The 21,722-nt window shown below is 35.7% G+C and overlaps 5 protein-coding genes across 5 annotated transcripts; 3 read left to right on the forward strand and 2 right to left on the reverse strand.

Annotated features, from left to right (window-relative positions):
• Positions 1 to 1,700: 1,700 nt before the first annotated feature.
• Positions 1,701 to 3,543, reverse strand: EAE97_011039 (uncharacterized protein; the record flags this gene model as incomplete). The annotated part of the gene is made up of 5 exons (XM_038881554.1): positions 1,701 to 1,911; positions 2,000 to 2,153; positions 2,210 to 2,631; positions 2,698 to 3,231; positions 3,284 to 3,543. 5 exons carry the CDS (start codon positions 3,541 to 3,543, stop codon positions 1,701 to 1,703), a joined length of 1,581 nt encoding a protein of 526 aa, XP_038727713.1.
• A 1,195-nt stretch (positions 3,544 to 4,738) lies between these two features.
• EAE97_011040 (uncharacterized protein) lies at positions 4,739 to 5,521 on the forward strand (the record flags this gene model as incomplete). Its single annotated transcript, XM_038881555.1, has 2 exons — positions 4,739 to 4,852; positions 4,928 to 5,521. 2 exons carry the CDS (start codon positions 4,739 to 4,741, stop codon positions 5,519 to 5,521), a joined length of 708 nt encoding a protein of 235 aa, XP_038727714.1.
• Positions 5,522 to 6,326: 805 nt separating this feature from the next.
• On the forward strand, positions 6,327 to 8,432 carry EAE97_011041 (uncharacterized protein; the record flags this gene model as incomplete). The annotated part of the gene is made up of 5 exons (XM_038881556.1): positions 6,327 to 6,353; positions 6,447 to 6,679; positions 6,742 to 7,296; positions 7,895 to 8,312; positions 8,334 to 8,432. The coding sequence occupies 5 exons, from the start codon at positions 6,327 to 6,329 to the stop codon at positions 8,430 to 8,432; spliced, it is 1,332 nt and encodes a 443-aa protein (XP_038727715.1).
• Positions 8,433 to 13,446: 5,014 nt separating this feature from the next.
• Positions 13,447 to 15,202, forward strand: EAE97_011042 (uncharacterized protein). The gene is made up of 2 exons (XM_038881557.1): positions 13,447 to 13,664; positions 13,729 to 15,202. Exons 1-2 carry the CDS (start codon positions 13,596 to 13,598, stop codon positions 14,896 to 14,898), a joined length of 1,239 nt encoding a protein of 412 aa, XP_038727716.1. The 5' UTR covers positions 13,447 to 13,595; the 3' UTR covers positions 14,899 to 15,202.
• A 3,430-nt stretch (positions 15,203 to 18,632) lies between these two features.
• On the reverse strand, positions 18,633 to 20,305 carry EAE97_011043 (uncharacterized protein). The gene is made up of 3 exons (XM_038881558.1): positions 19,791 to 20,305; positions 19,450 to 19,692; positions 18,633 to 19,362 (listed from the first exon to the last, which is right to left on the reverse strand). Exons 1-3 carry the CDS (start codon positions 19,966 to 19,968, stop codon positions 18,905 to 18,907), a joined length of 879 nt encoding a protein of 292 aa, XP_038727717.1. The 5' UTR covers positions 19,969 to 20,305; the 3' UTR covers positions 18,633 to 18,904.
• Between the last annotated feature and the right edge of the window lie 1,417 nt (positions 20,306 to 21,722).

Genomic DNA, 21,722 nt, shown 5'->3' on the forward strand with positions numbered 1-21,722 from the left:
TATTTTCGATTCAAATTCAAAATAGATATTAAATATGATTATAAAGATAATAATTATAAATTTTATTAAAATTGGTATACTCTTTAGTGTTCTAAAATTATTTAAGTTAAAATTGATAGAAAATCCTAGGGATAGATTACTTCAAATTTAGATATATTATAATCTATTGTAAGAAATATAATTAAGTTTAATTCAATTAAAAAAATTCGGAAAGGGAAGGTTTATTAAAAATTTATAATAATCATTAAAGAAATTTATTAAATTATAAAAATAATTATTAAAGATTAGAATAAAAGAAGAATAATTTTTGAATAGGTTAAAAATATATTTAGTATTAAGGCTTTAATATATATAATTCGAAAGGAATTATATTGATATGGGTATAAAAAGTATATAGTATATTTTAGGTTTTTTATCTCAAGAATGCAAAAAAAAAAAAAAGCTAGATTTTGTATATAGGTATTGTTAATAGAGAATTAGTAATATTATTATTGTTAGATTAAAAGGGAAAAATTGAAGACTAGTTATATAATTAAACAAAAGCATTTTTGAATTGGAAAAAGTGGATAGAATATAAATTATTAAATAAATTAATAAAAAGAGATATATTAATTATATTAAATTAATATATCAATTAGAAAGAATATTAATGATGATATAGAATATAATTAACTAGAATTATAAATCTTTATTGATTTTTTTAAAAAGATTTAAGAGTAATAAAGATATCACCTTCAAAGTATATATATAATAAGTTCTTAAGTTTATTATATCCTTATTATTTAATAAACTAGGATTTGAATATATATTTATAAAAAATAATTCTAAAATGTATTCTGGGTATATTTATAAAATTCAATTGAAGTATAATATACAAGACTTTAATTAATTATTCTTTTTTCCAAATCTTAATTTAATTAAAAAAAATTTAATAATAAATAAAAAAGAAATTAAAAAAGCTATTATTTATATTTATTTTTATGAAGAAATTGAAATATAAATTATAAGCTTTTTAGAATAAAATAAATCCCTTAGATTTCAAGTTATATATTAAAAGATTAATTTGTAAGATTAAAGATATAATTGAAGTATAAGGATTAATTATTATTTATTAATATAATATTCAAGCTTTATAAGATTATATTATATAATTGATTTATTATTAAATTTTAAAAAATTTGATTGAAAAATGGGTGGTGTGCGATAAGCCAGGGTCTCAACTCTTACTATCCACACAAATATAGAGATAGTCAACCTTAGGTATCTGGTAAGGTTGATTCTATACTGTTCAGGGCCAGTCTGTGCATTTGAGTCAGTAGTCACTAAAGTTATTAAGACAAGACTCAGTACTTGACTATGGAAACGATATGTAAACCGAGACGATGACGTGGAGTACTAGCAGCTGGAGTTTTATTGGAGACGTCGAAGAAGAATAAGCGCGAATGTGTCATCCAATTAGGATCAGACTTTGAAAGTATAGACGCTTAGCATGCTTAGCTAAGTTGGCTTAGATTATCTTTAATGTTCAGCTAGATTTGCACAGTCCACCTATATTCGCTCATGTTTGTATCCATGTATCGAGAAGAACGAGATATTAAACCTCAAAAGGCAAGCTAAAGTACTTTCGAGATCATACAGATACCATCATAATTCCTTGGGGGGGATTTTCAAGAACTTTATGGTCTAGCTCGTCTCCAATATTATATAGTGTATCTCCAAAATGTTGCATCATCTCCATCATCTTTCTGCTGAAGCTTCATTTCCGGGGTATAGGTATCCGCTGTTAGGCCTCGTTCCGCATCTTTAGTGTCCCTGCGATTATTCTCCATCTTGTAATAGGTCATCATCAAAGCTGTCAAAACGAAAGCCAAAGACAATAGACTGATGAGTATTGTATGTCCTTCAATGAATCTAAAATTGCTATTCAGTACAGTTAGATCATTAGAGAACAGAGAAGCTGCCAATAGAATTGATGCACTGGAATTGGATGAAATCTTACCTAGAACCATCCGCAGAGCGATAGATGAAAGCTGCTACGATACCCCCGAAGTTGGCAAAGCCAGCGACCATACCAAAACCGACTCCTCTCTTTAGACTCCCACTTAGATTATTTCCTACCCAAGTGGTGAGAAGGGAAAGAGATGGAAAGACACCTACTCAATTAGTGTGATGAGTATGTGGCTTTATATGGTTAATGTGCTTTGCTTACCAAGCGCTGCAAACAGAGCGCCCGTATATTGAACAGGTGTCTTATCACTGGTGATAAGTAGTGCTAATCCAGCTATTCCCACACCCAAGAATCCCAGAATGAAGCAACCTCTATGTTGCATTTTATCGGCAAGAAAGCTGGCAGAAATCGTGAAGAAACAAGTGACAACGTAAGGAGGAACAGTCATCAGTTGTGCAGCGTTGTTCGTGTATCCCATATCTCTCACAATTGTGGGCAAGAACAAAGACAATGAATATACAGGTGTGGACAAGCAGAAGCCCAACACCATGTTGACATATATTTTCCAGTCTTTCAAAGCTTGCCAGACGTATTTTGAATTCCAGTCATCGGAGAGAAGGTTTCGATCAATCTCAAGTCGTCTCATAACCTCTTTCCGCTCCGTTTCCGATAGAAATTTTGCACTAAGTTCACGTAAGTTTCATACCCAACGACATGTATGAAAAATGTTGTGGGAACTTTTGATATACTTTTTTGGGTAATCCCCGATGGCCCAGTATGATATGCACCCAACAAAGAAGCTAAGAAGCCCTTCAATGATGAATATCCATGACCATCCATCTTTACCACCTACTCCAGACATTTCAGAAATTCCACGGGCGAATAATCCACCGAATGCTCCTGCTGCTGTTGCCATAGAGAAGAATAGAGCTATGCGAAAGCCACATTCATTTCTAGGATACCACATTGTGATATAATAAACTACACCTGGATACAACCCACCTTCTGCGACGCCCAAAAAGCATCTGGCAACTAGAAATTCCGCATAGTCGTGCACCAAGCCTGTGCATACCATAACAATTGACCAAAATAATACAATTCCCGTCAACCATGTATTTGGTCGAACTTTCTTGATTATCATATTGCTAGGAACGCCGACTGCAACATAGAAAGGGAAGAATACAGACAACGCGATGTTGTAGTCGAGGCCGGTCATGTGAAGGTCCTTTTCCAGCCCTTCAAGTCGTGCATTGCCAATATTGGCACGATCAAGAAAGCATACTCTGCCCAGTGTTAGTAATCAGTGATTCTAGACGAATTGGTAAATCATTATACAGATATATAGTAGCAAGAATTGGGATGAGACGTATATCAAGCTTTCGAATCAGCTTTTTCGTCGCAGCATTATCAAATCCTGTAGCAGCTATAGAGTCACCAGAATGGGACTCAGATATCTTCTCTTCCTCATGAATTTGAACTCTATCAGGCACTCCAGAACTTATTCTATTGTGTCCTTCTGAAATTCTTTCGTCCTCATCGTAAAATTGTATTCCGGCAAGGACGCCTGAACTAATCCTGTGAAGGGCAGTCGACATATTGCTCAATGGTTGAAGATTAAATTTTAGCTATAGAATGAGTTCTCCGGTATCATACGGTTTTAATGGAGTATTAGTAGAGTTCTTGTATGGCATGAAGTGACACCGTGGGGGCGCACTGAGTGAACATATGCGACCTCTACCAACCACGTTAATTTAAAATTCAGAATAAGTTATGAAACATAGTAGCATGTAACGCAACAGAGTGCATGTGCACGTCATTGTAGAAAAAGGGAAATATGAAGTAAACATCGTGGATTAGTATGCAGGTAGATCATCCATCATTTGACGTGACCTTATACGCTGCGAGTATTTCGCTTGCATCATTAGTATCCACCGAGTCCCGGAAGTTGAAAATATAGACACCTTATGTAAGAGCTAATGAAATGAACCCTCATGAAGCCGCGAATTCAACGCTAGTCGGTGATTATTGTGAAAAACAAACACATGAACCAAAGAATAGTGTTTGTGGACACGAGGGTATAGAGAAGAGATTTGGTTTTGAGATTTTTCTGAAGAAAATCAATTACGGAAGCTTTCGGATACAACGCGACAGAGATATGAAATGTTTAACGATAGACGTAACAAGCCGCTGGCACGACATGATGCAGATAAACTCGTTGAAATGGGGCGAGTATCTAGCGGTCAACTCCCAAAACAAGAAGGACATCAGGTTTCAGATCGCCACGAAAATCAAAAGGGTCCTACGTGAGATACTAGTACCATAGTGGAGCCATCGATATCGTAGCGATAAAAGTGGTTTGGAAATGCCCATACACACCACGGTACTACTACACAACAAGAGGTTCAGCTTGAATCTAATGTGTGACTCATCTCAAGACATGTCCCGATGACAGTTTGTGCGACACTTGTTGCACCCTTGCTTCGTGATTAAGAATGTTTGGAAAGTTGTGAGATCAATCGAACTGTCATTTTCAAAGAGACAAATAACGCATCTAAAGATAGGGTGATGGGATGAAAGCACGCAACGAATTATATCTGTGAACTTTTAATTGAAGTGGACGTGGTGAGAAAGATCTTCCGAAGTAGTGACGTCCTCAAGCTGACTTGAAGATGGAACTAGAGTACTTCATGCCTGAGGCATCAAACACTTCAAGCTCAAGGCGCGTCCGCTTTGATCGCAATGTTTGTAACTCAATGAAGTCAGAAGAGGAACATTCCTAAGTAACTCGATATGGCTCTACCTTTACCGCCTGGCTTAACGCCAATGGAGGTTGCATTTCTATGTGAAATGGAAATGGTCACAGTTGTTCCTCGGCAACGACTTGAGAGCCTCGATTTATTAGGTGTAAGCTACCCCGCCATTTACCCCTCCAACAACAGTACCCAAAAGTTAAAGCTTATATCAATATGGCATCTGTAGGGCAAGACAACTTCTCTACGACCACCGCATCGCGCTCCCTTGCCATTATGGCTAGCTCTACTTCTCAAACGACAACGTCGTGCCAATATCATACCGCCACCATGGCTTCATCCTCATTCCCTTGATAGAATACTCAAAATGGAGACTGATAATCCTGAGAGCTTTTCTCCTCCTCCACCACTCGACCATAGCAAGTCATCTACAGTATCACCACCATTTCTACCGTCGAACACCGCAGACTCAGAGCCTGATTATTTACCATACCATTGGATTGATATGGGTGAAATTTTACTGGAAGCTGCAAGTGATGATATACAAGATCCAGATAAAGTTCGGGAATTACTTAGAGATCTACGGGAGGTGAGGATGGCAAAAATGAGAAGCAGTACTTTGGTGGTAGAAGGGGGTGGGCTCACCAGTCTACAAGGTGTTGGCGCAATGGAGGTTAGTGAGGGACGAGGATTCATTACAGGTGTTATGGATGGACTACGAAAATTAGGAGCTTCCAGGGAAGTTTCCAGGAGAGAAAAAGAACAAGAAGGTGCTGGAAGTGGAGACGATGGGGATAGTGAGGACGAAGATATGGAGTTATGATCAGGGAAGATCGGAATTCTCAACATTTATGATAAATTGCATATTTGACAAGCATCGGCATTAGGAGGACATCATGGCATATACCAGGCTTATACTGTAAAATTGGATGAGGCACAAAAGTTTAATGCCATGACGATACAATGTATACGAATTATACGAGACTAGGTAATATCTTGTATTTGATGGAGCATTTACCATCGATCTATTTTCGCGCGCCCAGTGCCGGGAAGTCCCAATATTATTGGATGCAGATGAAAGTTCCTATGGACATGGGGGAGGTGGGATTAACCTTCAATGCCGAAATGTACGATGAAGTGGTCCTCATATCGTCGTATATACCTTTCTTGTTTGTTGTCTCATTGGTCATTGTTCAAGCGGAGAAATGCAGTACTTTTGCATAATTATGTGCATTGTAAGTCAAAGTTGGCTATCCGTCATTATCTTGAGGCACATTGCCCCAATAAATGCATAAATCACTGCTGGATATGAAAGAAGCCGGTGAGATATCAGAAATTGCATGGCTATGCACCCTCAACAAGAGACGGAATGTTGTATTACAACCGTCTTTACAACCTTATTTATTTGATATTTAATTCGTCAATCGGCGACGCGGGATTTAAAAGGTCGGCACGGACTTACAAATGGTGAACAACTGCCGATATCAACAAACTCCATATCCGGGGTTGAAATCAGGGGCTATAATTGACATATCATTCAGTGGTGTATATAAGTTAGTGAATATCCTGTAATATAAGATAGTTGAATCACATTACATTTCAAGGAAATCCAGCTCGAGCAATACAAAATGAATTTCATCGTTATTGCCATCACAGTGGCCATAGCACCCCTATTACACTTTCTCGGTTCCTGCATTTATAACCTATTCTTTCACCCTTTGAAATCCTTCCCAGGACCAAAACTATAGGCGGCTTCCAGAATTCCCCTTTCATACTGGAAATTCAAGGGTGTTCTTCCATACAAGCTTAAAGAACTTGATGAACAATATGGTGATGCGGTTAGAGTTGCTCCCAACTTTTTAGACTACAATTCATCTGTCGCTTGGGAAGACATTTATGGTTTTGTGAAAGCTCATCACAAAAAGAATTTCCCAAGGGATTTGATGGAACGAGGTGTTAAGGTAAATCCTATCAAAAATATGTGAGTCGTCGTTCCAATGTATTGAATGTTAGATTTGTAAGAGCTAACCTTGTCATTGAAAGAATAACAGCAGACGAAGAAAATCATCGAAAATTTCGTCGCATTCAATCACACATGTTCTCCGAAAAAGCTCTCACATCTCAGGAACCTCTTATCCAAGATTACGCTCGACAATTTATCTCTGAACTTGTCAAGTTTTCTTCTCTCAATTCAGACAATAGCATTGACATCGGTAAATGGTATAACTTTGCTACTTTCGATTTGATCGGTGACCTTGCATTCGGAGAATCTTTTGATTGCGTCAAGACTGGAGAAACAAATTCTTGGATTGACTTAATCTTTCAAACCATTGAAATCAACAGTTTGGTCAATGAGGCCAAAAAAAAATACCCAATTCTAGGAGCTCTTGCGCTGTTTTTTGTTCCAAAAGATTTATTAGGTAAATATGCACATCATGACAAACTTGCAAGGGAAAAAGCATATCGACGACTGGATGCACCGAGAGATATACCCGATTTTATGAGCTATATCATTAAGCATAATGATACGGATAAAGGAATGACCCGTGAGGAAATCGGAGAAAATGCAAGCATATTGATCATTGCTGGTAGTGAAACGTTATTTCACCCCTCCATTTCATTTATCTCAAGGAATTTCAATAACACAACTCAGACTGCATCTCTTCTTAACGGCATAACATACCATCTCCTCAAAACACCTACCGTCAGTGTAGACAATAGTATTTCCCGTATTTCGTATACGGGCTAATTTAGTAATACATATCGATTCTTTTCGAAATATATATATATATATATAATATTGAATTTAATATTACTGAAGATATTTAATATTATTTAAACTTTCGATATTATTAGCAATATACTGAAATACTAGAATTTAATATAAAATTTGCATTCCTATTTATATTAAATAATAAAATTCTATTTCTTATTTCAAATCGAGTTAAGATCCTTTATTTTTAGTTTTATTTGATATGAAATGAATAGTTTATATTGGATCCTAGTATTTCAATATATTACTAATATTTTTTAAATATATAAATATATACAAGGGTGATATAACCTTCTTTCTAAATATCTTAGCTATAATATCAATATATCAATACACGCCATAGTTTTACTGTAGTATACTATTGCCTACACTGCCTACCGTCCTCCAAAATCTCGCAATCGAATTGAGAACTGCCTTCCAAAGCCAAGAAGATCTCACACTCCACGCGCTCGCTTCCTCTAAATATATCAACGCTGTCCTCGAAGAAGGCTTCCGCATTTATTCCCCCGTCCCAACTACTCTCCCCCGTATAGTTCCCAAAGGCGGAAGTGTAGTCGCTGGTCAATTCGTCCCTGCCGGAACAACCGTCGGTGTCAATCCCATCAGCTCCCACCTGTCTGCAGAGTATTTCCATCTCCCGTATGAATTCCATCATGAGAGATGGCTCAGTACTGCCGATGTCGAGCATTTGAAATCAACGTTCCCGGATGTGAAACTCCTTGATCCGAAAATCTTTGAGAATGATGATCGGAAGGCTTGTCAACCGTTTAGTGTGGGCCCCGCAAATTGTATTGGGAAGAATTTGGCGTATGCTGAAATGAGAGTTTTGCTGGGGAATGTGGTATGAGGATTTGATTTGGAGGGGGCGAGGGATAGTGGGAGTTGGTTGGAGAGGAACAGGATTTATGCGTTGTGGAAGAAACCAGAGTTGTGGGTTAAGTTGAAGAGAGTCAATGTTTAGATGATGTTTGGGTGATGGAGATAGAGATGGAGGTGGAGATGGGCGTGTGCAATTGAGGATTTTTGTTTGGAAAGATCAAGGATAGGATGTCATAGCGAGGGAGTTCTTGAAGATTCATCGCGTATGTATCATTTTTCATATGTTTCATTGGGAGAGTTTATAGACGTTCGAGATGGATTTTCATTTGTTATGGTATTGGAACTTTTTTCCGTTTATTGTTATATTGTTTCTGTTAAAGGTTTTTATTTTTTGTAGATATGTAGAAAAATGCATACATGCACACATACACACACCACCATCAAACTCCTTTTTCATCTCACCCCCCTTTCTGATCCGAGATCATTCACTCCCTTTGATCGAACCATTGAGAATTTCTATCAGTCTATTCCTAGCTAGTAACTTGGAAAGTGAGCATACAATTATACCTTCTTATTCCTCTGCTATTGTCCTCACTCTGTTTTGTTTCCATTTATCGCGAAGTAGATTAACAATAGCTTTTTCTCTTCTTTTTCGTGGAAGATAGAAAATATTCTGATAGGAGGAGATAGTTTCTGCACGACGGAAGTGCAAGATACTTGCATAAATATCCAGGTCCCAAGTGCCCATGCCAGTTTCCAGAACAAAACGGCCCAGTCAATCCTCAACTCTCAACTCTCAACTCAAATTCCCACTCGATGAAACCATGTCCCGTACAACCAAAACGCGCATAACGCATCGATATCGCTCTCGTTATCCCTCTACATTGCAAGACTCGGATCGGCACTACTTTTCATCCTCATCTTCATCGTCAATGGCATCTCTCTCTCTCCAGTTAGATATAAATACACATATATCGATACCACTTCTCATCGACCAAGATACGTGAGTGAGAAAGTTGGAGGAAAAAGCAAGGGGAAGGATTGTTGTATTTCCAGTTCATCTTCATCTTCATCTTCCTCCCCTTCTCCACCACGTCTTCGCAGAAATCGCTCTGTATCGATACTACGAACTGAGCCTAGACCTGGCTATAATCAAGGATATGGCCAAGCTCGTGGAGATGGAGATTGGGATGAGTTAAAAAGAGACTTAAAAACATCGATTTCGTATACCACTCCCAGATCTCCAAGGCCGAGCGCCTCAAGGGTGACGTATAGATATAGATCAGCACCGTATCCTATCTCAAATAGTGGGAGTGGGGAAGATTGGTATGATATTGATAGGGGTTGGAGTAGGAGTAGTAGCAGGGGTACGGGTGAGATCAGGGTGGAAGAGAGGCGAAGAGGAAGGAGTAGAGCACGAAGTTTCAGTAGAGGAAGGGAGCGAGGAAGAGAAAGAGAGAGAGAAGAGTGGAGAAGTGTAAGAAATCGAACGCCTACGCCTTATTATGAGGGGTTTATTAGGTGTGGATGTAGGAGGATGAGAAGTGGGTATATAAAAGGGGAAAGGAGAGAAGAAAGAAGAGGGAGAAGCTGTGACAGGGGTGTAGGAAGCAAGAGAGTGCTGGAATATAATTACATCTCTCCGACTTCAATACCCATCAGAGATGCAGACTCAAGATCAAGATCAAGGGGAAGAGAGAGAGAACGAGAAAGACAGAGAGGAAGAGCGTCAGAAAGGAAGTCAGAAAGAGTGGTTGAATATATAGATCTTGGTCGAAGTCAAGATAAATACAAATGGAAAAACTCAGATATCCACGACATATACCATCCGAGAGAAAGATCTCAGAATTTTGGGAGTCTAAATCGAAATCAAAATCGAAATCGAAGTCTAAGAAGATCCAGATCTCGATCTAGATCCAAATCGAAATCAGGAGAAGACGAAAAAGGGAACATCAAGGAAAAGACTCGATATATAACAAGAGTAATTGATATTCCTCGATATGGGTCACTATCACGGTCGAGGTCGAGGTCAAGATCGCGATCAAGATCAAGGTTGAGAGGTAGAGATAAAGATAGAAGTAGAAGTCCGAGTGCGAGTAAAAGAAAAACAACACATTATCTCCCACGTGTGTCTCATGTTTCTCGCGATGATGAAGGAAGGAATGGGAGTAGGAGTAGAAGTGAATACAAATGCAGAGACACATCTTCGGGCACTTCCACTTCCACTTCCAATCCCGACTATACTTCCGAGGAAATAGAGCGAGAAGTACGAATTAAGAGGAAATACAGTATCGGTGGTGAGTTGAGAGGTAACGCGAGAGATCAAAAAGGAGCAGGGGAAGCGAGAGAAAAGGGAAGAGGTGTAAGATTTGTGATTTAAATTTCGCAGAAAAGGGGGCTTCAAGTAATGAGTCAAACTTAGCGTTTTATTTTCATTGTCTTTGATTTATAAGATGCAGAGATAGATGAAATAGATGAAATATAAGAGGTTAGAAACTTACTGTATACCGTAACGCTTTGTAATATAATCTCTGTGACACTTTGCCTTGGAAGAACTGCGAAAGCAGGGTACAATTTACCCTTAGAATCTACAACTACAAGTATGAAAGCCAAGGAGGAAAGAGACTCTGAAGGGATCTTGAGGAGATATCTTTACCTCCAGTACCTAGGTACCGGTATATCTAGATCAGAATAGTGGCTTAGTTCAAGCTAGCCTTGAACTAAGATTAGTATACGAGTAATGTGTAATCACATTGTCATGTGATATTTGTTACACTAGTAACCTTTTCCTTATTCAAAATGAGTAAATTTTTCGAATTTTTCGAGCTCTTAACTTTGACTCTCTATAAGTTGATGAAAAAATTCAAAAACTAAATTGAATCTCATGATACTTTCAATACATAAATTTTCGATCAGTTTGATGATATGATTGGCCTAGATAATAAAAATGGAGAAAAGCTCGGTCGCCTTTTAACCGATTTCCCTACTACGTGCACGTCCCTGCTATATGCACGATCTTGATCACCCATTTTGAATCACTTTAAAAATTAATAACAATTCCAATTTATAAGATAAAGAGCTAGCAATTTAATTGATAAATGACAAGATATAATACTATCTAAAAACATAATAAAATCTTCAGATTTTGAATTTCGATGGAACTCGTAGTGCTCGCCCTCTACTAGATCGCAATATGACCTCCTCCTCCTTCTCCTTCGAATTATTAGCCTCTACAGCATCAGAGAGCTCTATAGTCTTTGTTGATGTTAGATCTATAGTAGAAGAAGCTTTGGGGAACTTTTTATCTCTTTTGATTGGAGATTTCGTTGATTTTAGAGTCTTTTTAACCTCCTCTTTCGCATCACGTGCAATCTGACGATCAACCTCCCTCTGCAATACTCTCTCTTTCGTCTCAATCTCCTTCCGTTCCTTCTCAGCTTTCTTTTCAGCTTTTATTTGAAGCTTAGCTTCCTTCTCTTGCTCCTCTTTAAGTGCTTTATCTTCTTGATACGCTCTAGCTTTAATAATAGCAGAGGGTGACCATAAAAACGCACCATTCCCCTCCTCTCCAATGAGATTTAAACGCTTTGAACGAGCTCTTTTCCTTTTTTCAAGCTTTAGAGCCTCTTCTAAACCTTTAGATCTATGCCCCTGTATAGAAGCTTCAGCTCCTAATGTAGTTGCAGCCTTAAAAAGCTTTAAAGTGATCTCATGGGTGGGAGCGCGACGAAATTCTAATTTCATTCTACGCATCGCTTTTGACGTATACGGTGTAGCAAGAGCATCCCTGCGAGTTTTAAATGATGTAGGTGGCGTAGAAGGAGCTTCCGGAGCAATACAGTCGATCGTAAGACTCCTATTCATAGGATATATGCCCGTTTTTTCGAAGGATCGTAAGATATTATGCCTCGTACAAGTGAGCTCCCAAGCCTTTTTAAATATGCCCCAAAACATGCGCTTTGTCATACCAACAATTCCCCCGCTATTGTGCATCAAATCATTCAATAATGTACTGTAATTCGTTGAAAGGGCACCGAAGGTTCCAACGTCGAGAGGCTGTAGTCGATGTGTAGAATGAGGGGGGAGAATTAAGACAATAATCTTTAATTCATCGCATTTTGAAAGGAATTCCATATTGACATGACTAGAGTGACCATCGACAATAAGTAGACGATATCTTCCACCTGCTTTTCGACGTGTAGCAGGGTCGAATACGTTTATAAGCCAATATAGGCCAAAAGCATTCGACGACCACCCATTGCTTGAGGCTCCAAAATAGGCTTTATCCTTCTCCCCTACATCCTGAACCCATGTATTTTGTAGATCCCCTGAGTCTCCTTTATAAATAAGAGCGGGAGGGAGAGCTGTCCCATCAGCACATATAGCTGCCAGTAGAGTAATAAACTCTCTTGATCCATCTTGCCTAGCTTTTGTCACTCTGCCTCTATTATAGGCGCTAGCACTCATTATCCTCTTCATAGTCCTCCCCATACCGATCATAAAGCCCTTCTCGTCCCAATTGTATATATCTCTCGGCCGTATATCGTATTTTATGGTCACTTTTATCAACTAAATTAAAAAAAGAGGGGTATTAGCAAGAGCGTTTTAGGTAATAAAGATCAACAACAATAGAAAATAGCTCAAACCAGATCATAAAAGTAATCAAATATAGCAACATTATCGGCTTTCACACGCAAATTATCAATGCAACGGAGATACCGACTTTTAAGACGTGTTGAATGCCTCTTGACAAAATTGCTAGTCCAGTTCTTTCCCACCTCTCTGCCTAGGATCTCTTCTGCAAGGTTTCTGACTATGCGGCTTGTAGGAGGGATAGATCTCTGTGTCAGCTTGTTGATTTGATCAATTAAAACCTCCTCCTGATCACTAGAAAGCGCTTGTTTCGTATCGGAGAGGAACTGTTTTCTCGAGGTGGTTTTACCTCTATGCCGCCGGGAGAGCGTGGATCGATCAATTTTGAAGAAATTAGCTGTCTGGGTGTATTTAGGAGCTTGAACCCCTTTCAAATGATCTAATGCAAGCTCTATACGAGCCTCTAAAGGCATATCATCGATGTTTGAAGCCATAATGTTGATATTTCCAAAGTCGTGCACGTAGTAGGGACGTGCACATAGTGGGGAAATCGGTTAGTGTGTTTTACATAGCCCTACGCCGTCGACCTCTCTATATGTGCCCCCCCCAGACAGTTTGTCACTCTTCCGTCCAATCTTGATTTTCTAGCTTTATTGATGAAACTATTGTAATTGGTCATTGAACTCCATGATAATTTTGTTGCTTTGCTCCTATGGCAACTAGACGGCCTCATAGGAAGTCGCGGAAGGGTTGCACCGCCTGCAAACAGAAGCACATCAAGGTATGTAATCATGAGCCACGCAGCGCAATCTGCTACAATATCCGTATCTAACACGATCAATAAGTGTGATGAACGTCTTCCTAATTGTGGGAATTGCCAAGATCGCTGGATTGCCTGCACGTATCTGTCGAAGAGAAATCCACCATCTTCTACCTCCACGAGAGCGAGTTCACAGCAGGTGTCTGATACTCATTCTCAAGCCATAGTATCATCACCTGGTGCCTCCTTAGTACCATTTCACATACCGCAAGCATATAATATTGAGGCTCTTAAACTTCTTCACCACTACACGATCAATGTTTATGACTCTCTCAGCACTATTATTCCACAGCAGAAAGTATGGCAAACATCCGTTGTACAGATAGCCACGCGAAACGGTTTCCTTCTTCGCGGGATTCTCTCTCTATCTGCTTTACATATTGCCCTTGATGGCTGCGAAAATTCTCAGATTATGGTGGCGGAGGCTGCCCGCCACCAAAATGCGGCACTAGTAGAGTACCGGCGTCTCATAAACACTGGCGATATTTCGCCAGAAAGTCAACGCGCCGCTTTCTTGTTCTCAGCCTTTCTGGCCATGTGTGGATTTTGCTTCATTCGTGCAGATGGAAAGTTACTCGAGTCAAGTAAGGGCGATCGGGGTATTGATGAGTTCTTGGCTTGCGCCAACTTGGTCAGGGGCATGGTTGGCTTGCATGCTCTGTGGGAGCAAAACATCTTCTGTGATGAACTCTACGCTACTACACGGAGTGGTCCGCCTACAGATTTATACCCCGATATTGGTGGCGATGTCACTACGGAGCTGCGTGCTCTATCCGATCTTGTTACTCGCTGTGAGGCCGAAACATGCACGAAGACGTCTAAAATTTGCCAAGATGCTGTTCAACAGCTTATTTATTCATTCGATGTAATCAGGAAGATAACGGTAGACAGAAGCTTGACGTCGCCAGTTACAGCTGGACTTATGTGGCCTGGTATAATTTCCAAAGACTATCTCATTCTTTTGACTCAACGAAACCCTCTCGCCGTTCTTATTCTTGCTTATTTTGGAGTTTTATTGCAGCGGCTCGACTCGTTCTGGTTTTTCCGGGGGTGGGGAAAGCATCTGGTCGAGACAAGCGCATACATCCTGGGTGACTCGCACGCCGACCTACTTGCCTTCCCAAAAGCGTCGGTAAGACTATGTGATGTTGATCATCGGTGCAGCCTCGGACAAACTCCAAAGTTCGGCCTTTAAACAAGGGTCCAGGCCAAATGGCCATTAGGGGTCAGCTTTCTCTAGTAAAAATTCTTCAGGCGTTAAATAATAGAACCTAGCTATAAGTCGACCACTCTACTTTCGGGCCACCCTTGTTTTCGGCCACCCTTTTACACCAAAAATTACTTTTTTGGCCTATTAATATCTCTATTAATATTGAATACAATTAGTAAAAATTTATATACATATAATTCAAATTATTTTAGGCTTATATTAGAATTTTTAGATCTTTAGGATTTTTCTGGATTGAGATTTAAAGCTTCAAAATATCGATTTTTCAATTTGTATGAAAATTACATATAAATTTAGAGCTTTTATATAATCTTTAATAACTTTTTAACAACAATCATTAAAAGAAAACTGTATATCTTTTTGAAGATTTCAAATCTGAATCTATATAGAAATTCAAAAAAATGAATGGATATAGAGATATAGTATATAGTGAGTTAAGAGTAGTATAAATAATCCCTGCAATTTTGAGAGTACCTCTCTAAATATTTATTTATAAGGCATTTTCGATTTTTTTTAGGATTTTTCAAAATCAATATATTATAAATTTATAGTAAAATTTATAGTTTATTTTTAGCAATTTTTATTAACAAATTATTAAAGATTTTATAAAAGTTTCAAATTTGTATATGATTTTTATATAAATTGAAAAAATCAATATTTTGAAGTTTAATAAATCGATTCACAAGAGATCTAGAAACTTGAAATCTTCAAAATAGGATTGGAATAACTCGAATTATATGAATATATATTTTTATTAAATTGTATTCAATATTAAAAGATATATTAATAAATCAAAAAAGTGATTTTTGGTGTAAAAGGGTGGTTCAAAAGAGGGGTGGCCCGAAAGTGGAGTATTCGACTTAATATAGTTTATTAGCATGTGGATCATATCATTATATGAGCCACTCCTTTTTGCATACAAAATTCGTTTGTAAGAGTTGTAGCCTCAGCTTATTGCACATTAAGCGAAAACACATCAAAAACCCTCATTTCTTTAACTTTTGAATTATATATTATTTCAATCAAAAAATGAAATGAATTTTTTGAATAAATATCTAGAATAATAATTTAATAAAATAATTTTAAAAAATAAATAGAATATTTTTAATAATTTTTTTGAAGAAGTTATAAATCTTTGAAATCAAAACTTTCAAAAATTTCAAAAAAATGGATTTTTTTGTATAGCAAAAGTATTAACGTGTTTTATCATCATATAGGTCATATCATTATATAAGCCACTTTCACCTCAATTCATATCTTTAAATCTATACTATTCAATAACAATTGAATCAATTAATTAAAACTATTAAAAATCTAATAATCTAGAATCTATTATATTATTTTAATAAATTCTTGAATTATAATCTAGCTTTTTGTATTTATTATAATATTAATTAGAAAATATTTTTTTATTAGAATTCCTTTTTTTTTAATATTTATTATATCAAATCTAAATATCAATTTTTTATTAAAATAATATATTAAAAGCTTTTTATTTAGTAAGTATTCCTTTTTGATATAATTAAGTTTCTTTTATATATTAATATTTATTTAATATTTTATTTATTATTCAAAATATATAAATCTCTATATTCAAAAGTATATTCTTATAAGCTAATCTCTTTATATTTTTAATTAAAGCTAATAAAATTTCAAATATAAGTGTAAAGGAGTTTGATTAATAATAAGTTATTTGAGGTGTTATTAATATTAATTAAAAAAAAGCTTTAATTAGATTATAAAAGGTTTAAAAGATTTATTGATTTAAATTGAAAAAGAAGAAAAAGGGAGTAGATATATAAATTCAAATATCTAATTTCGAAAATATAGTTTTAGAATTAAATGAAATTAAATCTATTTCTTAAAATCCTAATTTCATATTTTAAGAAATAATTGATTTTTTATATACAATTTTAAAAACTATAAAGAATTCAATTTTTAAAATATAATTGATATATATTTTAATAAATTTATTAATTTGAATACTATATAAACATTTTAGAATATTAAAATAATCTATATTAAAAAATTGAATTAAATAACTTAAATATATTAATAAATATAAATATATAATAATATTCTTTTTATAATATATTTGAAAGCTTTTGATTTATGATTTTTATATTTATTTAATATTAATATTCGATATTTGCTTTTTCTTCGATTCTTAATATATTTATCAAAATACTTCAATTATTCTAAATCTGTTTTGTTATTTATTTATCTATTAAATATAAATTTAATAATTCAATTTATAGGAAAATCGGTTTTGATATACTAATTAGAAAAATCAATCTATTCTTAAATTATTAGAAATAGAGATATAGTTTTATTCTCTTTATTATTATATATAATCACTATAATCTATTCTTTATTATTTAATTATATTGTTTTGCTTTTACCATTTTGTTTAGTATTAGTTACTATTATTCTAAGGTATATTATATTTATTATAAAACCTGTTTTATCAAAGTTATAGAAATTATAATCAAGAATACTATATTTTGCTCATATATTCGAAACTAATTGAAACCATTTTTCAATAAGCTCAGAATCTTTGTAAAAAGCTTTTTGAAAATTATAAATATAATTAAAATATATTTTTAATTCAATTTAATATTTTACAAATCAATATATTTAAAGCTTTTCAATACACTTTGTATTCCTTGATTTGAAAATATAATTTATTATATTTTCTATATTTCTAAATCTAAATAAAAACTCTTTATTATTTATATCAATTATATATTGAATAATCACTTTCTTTTTCAATTCTATAATCTTATGGGTTTTGTATTAATATTCTGTATAAAAAGTAAAAACATTTATTTTGTATTGAATTGTTATATACAAAATATTATACAATTTAGTAACTTTTTAAATACTTAATTTTTTGTTTTTTTGAATAGTTTTAATAATTAGAATGATTTGTGTTTCTTTATTAATTGTTTTTATAATAGATTATTAATAAATTGCATATTAAAGTAAAGAGATAATAATTGAGGTGAAAGTGGCCTATATAATGATATAGCTCACATAATGATAAAACATGTTATATATAATAATTTTTAAAAATTTCAATTTTAAAAATCAACAATTTTTCTAAAAAAAATTATTAAAAATATTCCATTTATTTTTTTAAATTTAAAATACTAATATCTTTTATATATCAAATTTTCAAATTAATAATTCAATATTTAATAAAATAATTAAAGAAATTAATTTATATAAAAAAATAGCTTTTTGATAGAGATTTTATTATGAAATAAGGTGGTGTGCGATAAGCTAAGACTACAACTCTTATATAACTATACACTTTCTTTATTTAATAATATAATTATATAAATATTAAAAAATTTGAAACATTTATTGGAAAATGAAATTATTATAATAGTTATTATAGAGATAATATTTCTGTAACGAAAATCGTAACAATTTCCATTTTCTTTATAAAATAATAGGAATTTTTATATAAATACTAGATTTATAAAAAGCTTATTTTTTATTCTTCTTTTTTCTTATTTTTTTTTCTTCAAAATAATAATTAATGATTAAAATAAGAATATTGAAAAAGGTTTAATTTTAATGTATTTTCAAGTGGTCCACATGCTGATATGGTCGATATGCTAATAAATTACGTTATTGATTGAACAAATTAGTCTCCCTAGTCCCGAATCTATTCATTTCTATTCAGTTGATTAGGTGGTAAAAGCTTTCCAGATTTAATCGATTATTTTTATCATCAATGTTATATCAATGTTGACAAAAGATTTATGGGTGTAAAGCAGTACATCAAGGTACATTGATATAACTTTATCAGTACGTCCAATATCGGTATGGTCAGGTACCACTATATTTAGTTACAGCAAGATTCCATTTCTTTACTTCGCATCTATGTTAAACAATACATTATTGACGCCAACAAGTTACAATTCATCAAACACAAGGATTTCTAGCTATTCCTCTTCAGACTTCAAACTCCTGATCCCCGGTTATGCAAAGACATGCCCGTGCTTCCATACAAGGTCGCCTTGTCACCCATGACATCGGAAGGGTGGAAAAGGTTGAGTATCACCATTACAAAAAACATCAACGTTGCGTCGAAGATGTAAGCGAAAACCTCATGCGAAAGCAGATACCCGTCATTTCCCCCAGCATACTCGATTAAGCGGAAAGCCGAACGGATCAGGATCAGTGCGCTCGTAATATACAAAACGTACAGCAGAGCTTCCCAATTCCTGTTTTTCATAATGTGGTTGACGGACATTCTCATCGGCGCGGTGTTTGTGGTTCTTTGGAATCGACGATGGAAAAGAGTCGCGGTGAATATGAAGACGCTGAAGAAGGCAAGCTGGATGGCAAGACCCGCTATCGTAATATACTCTCCAGTCGCCAAAGCGCTGGCTGTTCCGCTAGCCATAATTCCTCCACCTATATCAAACCACCTCCAAGTCAGTATGTATATTCCTCAATATCGGCATTCAGGGGAGCGGGAATCTGAGCACACAAAAAACATACCGGCCGCTTGACTCAAAAATGCAATGACATCTCCAATGACGAAAACCTTGGTCATCCACTTCTTACGGATAGGCGATAAGTCTTCGGCATCGAGTGCGACGACCAGTCGTCCGAGAACCATGTATATCGAGGCAGCGAACAGCGCCGGTGCGAGCAGGATCAAAATCGTGGTAATGCTGTAGATGGGAATGGATTCTTTGTTGGAATGCGCCATAATTCGAAAGATGTATCCGACGACCTCGACTGTTTGCGCATTGTATGAGAATGCAGTTTTAGATGGAGGGAGCGGGGGGTTGGGAAGGAGATGGAGATGAGTTGAAGAAATGAGAAAACAAACATACAAAGACCGCCAATAACAAGAGGAGTAAAGTACCATGATCGAGCCCGGATCATCTGGTATATGTGATACAACGTCGTAGCTGCGAAGGCGAGCAGAAAAATCACGGCCGCGGCTATATTCGGCGTGTAGCGGTAAAGTTTGTAGGCTGGATGATCTGTTGGGGCGGAGGAGTCGGACATTTTTGCTTTCTGTACCTAGTTGGAGAAGGATGGCGCGTTTTGTATAGTATGTTTCTCGAAGAAAAGATTTGAAGGGGCGGGCCGCGGAGGAGGGCGAGGGTGTGTCGAAAAAGAAGTGCTTTTTTATTATATACTATACACACTACGATACCGATGAACGTCTGCGCACTTGTATAGTGTAGTATAGTATAATATTGTTCAAGACCTCAAAGCAAACCAGAGTGAAATAAAAGTAAACGTATAAATTCAGAAGCAGACAAACAGACAGACAAGATACACAAACGACGAGAAAGCACATATATGTAGATAAAAGATACACACACAGCCTCCCCACCTCCGCGCTACTCAACGCGCACTTTTACGACAGTATACGACTGGATGGGGAATAGTAGAGAATGGGGCTTGGGTCTGATACTGTATTTAACTTTCCTCCACGTGCTCTGACTTGGGAAATCCTTTCTTTCTCTCTCGTGTTCCATAATCGGAAGTTGGAAATTGGGAAATTTGGTTGGCGATTGGTTGATGGAGAAGAACATGGAATGGGAATGGTATGCCCAGGCGAAAATGCGTAATTTGAGATTTGAGATTTGAGATGATTGGCAGGGAGGGTGTGGGGGGAGGAGCGTTTCCGAGGTATCTACCTGGTTTTTTAAACGAATACGGATGAATGGGGTTTAGTGCGATTGATGGTGCTTTATGCTTAATAAGTGGAGTTTTTTATTTCGGGGGGGGGAGAGGGGGGTGGAAGGGGGGACTTGACTCGAACTCGGCAGATGGATGGCATGGCGTTGGGATAGGAGAAGAGATGGATGGGATGGGATGGATGCGCGTTTTGGGTTGAGATGAATATATAATGACCGGGAAGTTGTGATATAGATATAGATGTAGGTATAGGTATAGATATATAGTACTCATCGATGAATGTATGATGTGGAAGACGAGATGAATTAATATATACCGGTACTACTAGTATACCCTTTCTAACAATTTATAACAAATTTTTGGATATCAAATTCTACTCTAAGTACCGTTCGTATCCTTATACCGGTACTCAAAGAAGAAGAAAAACTCGAATTATTTAGATATGAGGGTATGTATATACATCTAGAGGATTCCATTACGCGGGAATCATAATCATAATCATAGGTAATCATACGAATACTGATATATATACACATCCCTATATAATTACACATCGAACCATTCCATCTCATTCCATCCCATTCCATTCTATTCCACGATACCTATATAAACCTCATTATCCCATCCCAAGCTTTTCCACAAGTAACTCGTTATTCGAACGATACTATTATATTTTTCACGAAAAGAAAAATTCAGATAATTATTTCTCGATAGATAGATAGATAAATAGAAAAATATTTACAATAATAAGATATCCGCTCTAAATAAATTACTCACCCACTCACTGTGACACTTTGCCTTAGAAGAACTGCGAGAGCAGGGTACAATTTATTCTTAGAATCTACAACTATAGAATCGAGAGTAAAGCATTTATAAAGTACTTCTATATATTAGTTATATACATATAATTAAATTTATATATAAATATATATATAAGCAATCACAATTGTAATTAAATGTGATTTGTAATACTATTCCTTTCTTCGAAAAAGCTTATTCTTAAACTTCAAAATTATCTATTTTATATATATATTAGCAATTCTAATAAAATATTATTATTTATATTATAGAATAATATAATAAATAGGTATATATATAAATTTTCTTTTTTT

The sequence above is a fragment of the Botrytis byssoidea genome (assembly GCF_014898295.1).
Source record: "Botrytis byssoidea strain MUCL 94 chromosome Unknown BBYS_032, whole genome shotgun sequence".
In the NCBI taxonomy this organism is placed as follows: domain Eukaryota; kingdom Fungi; phylum Ascomycota; class Leotiomycetes; order Helotiales; family Sclerotiniaceae; genus Botrytis; species Botrytis byssoidea.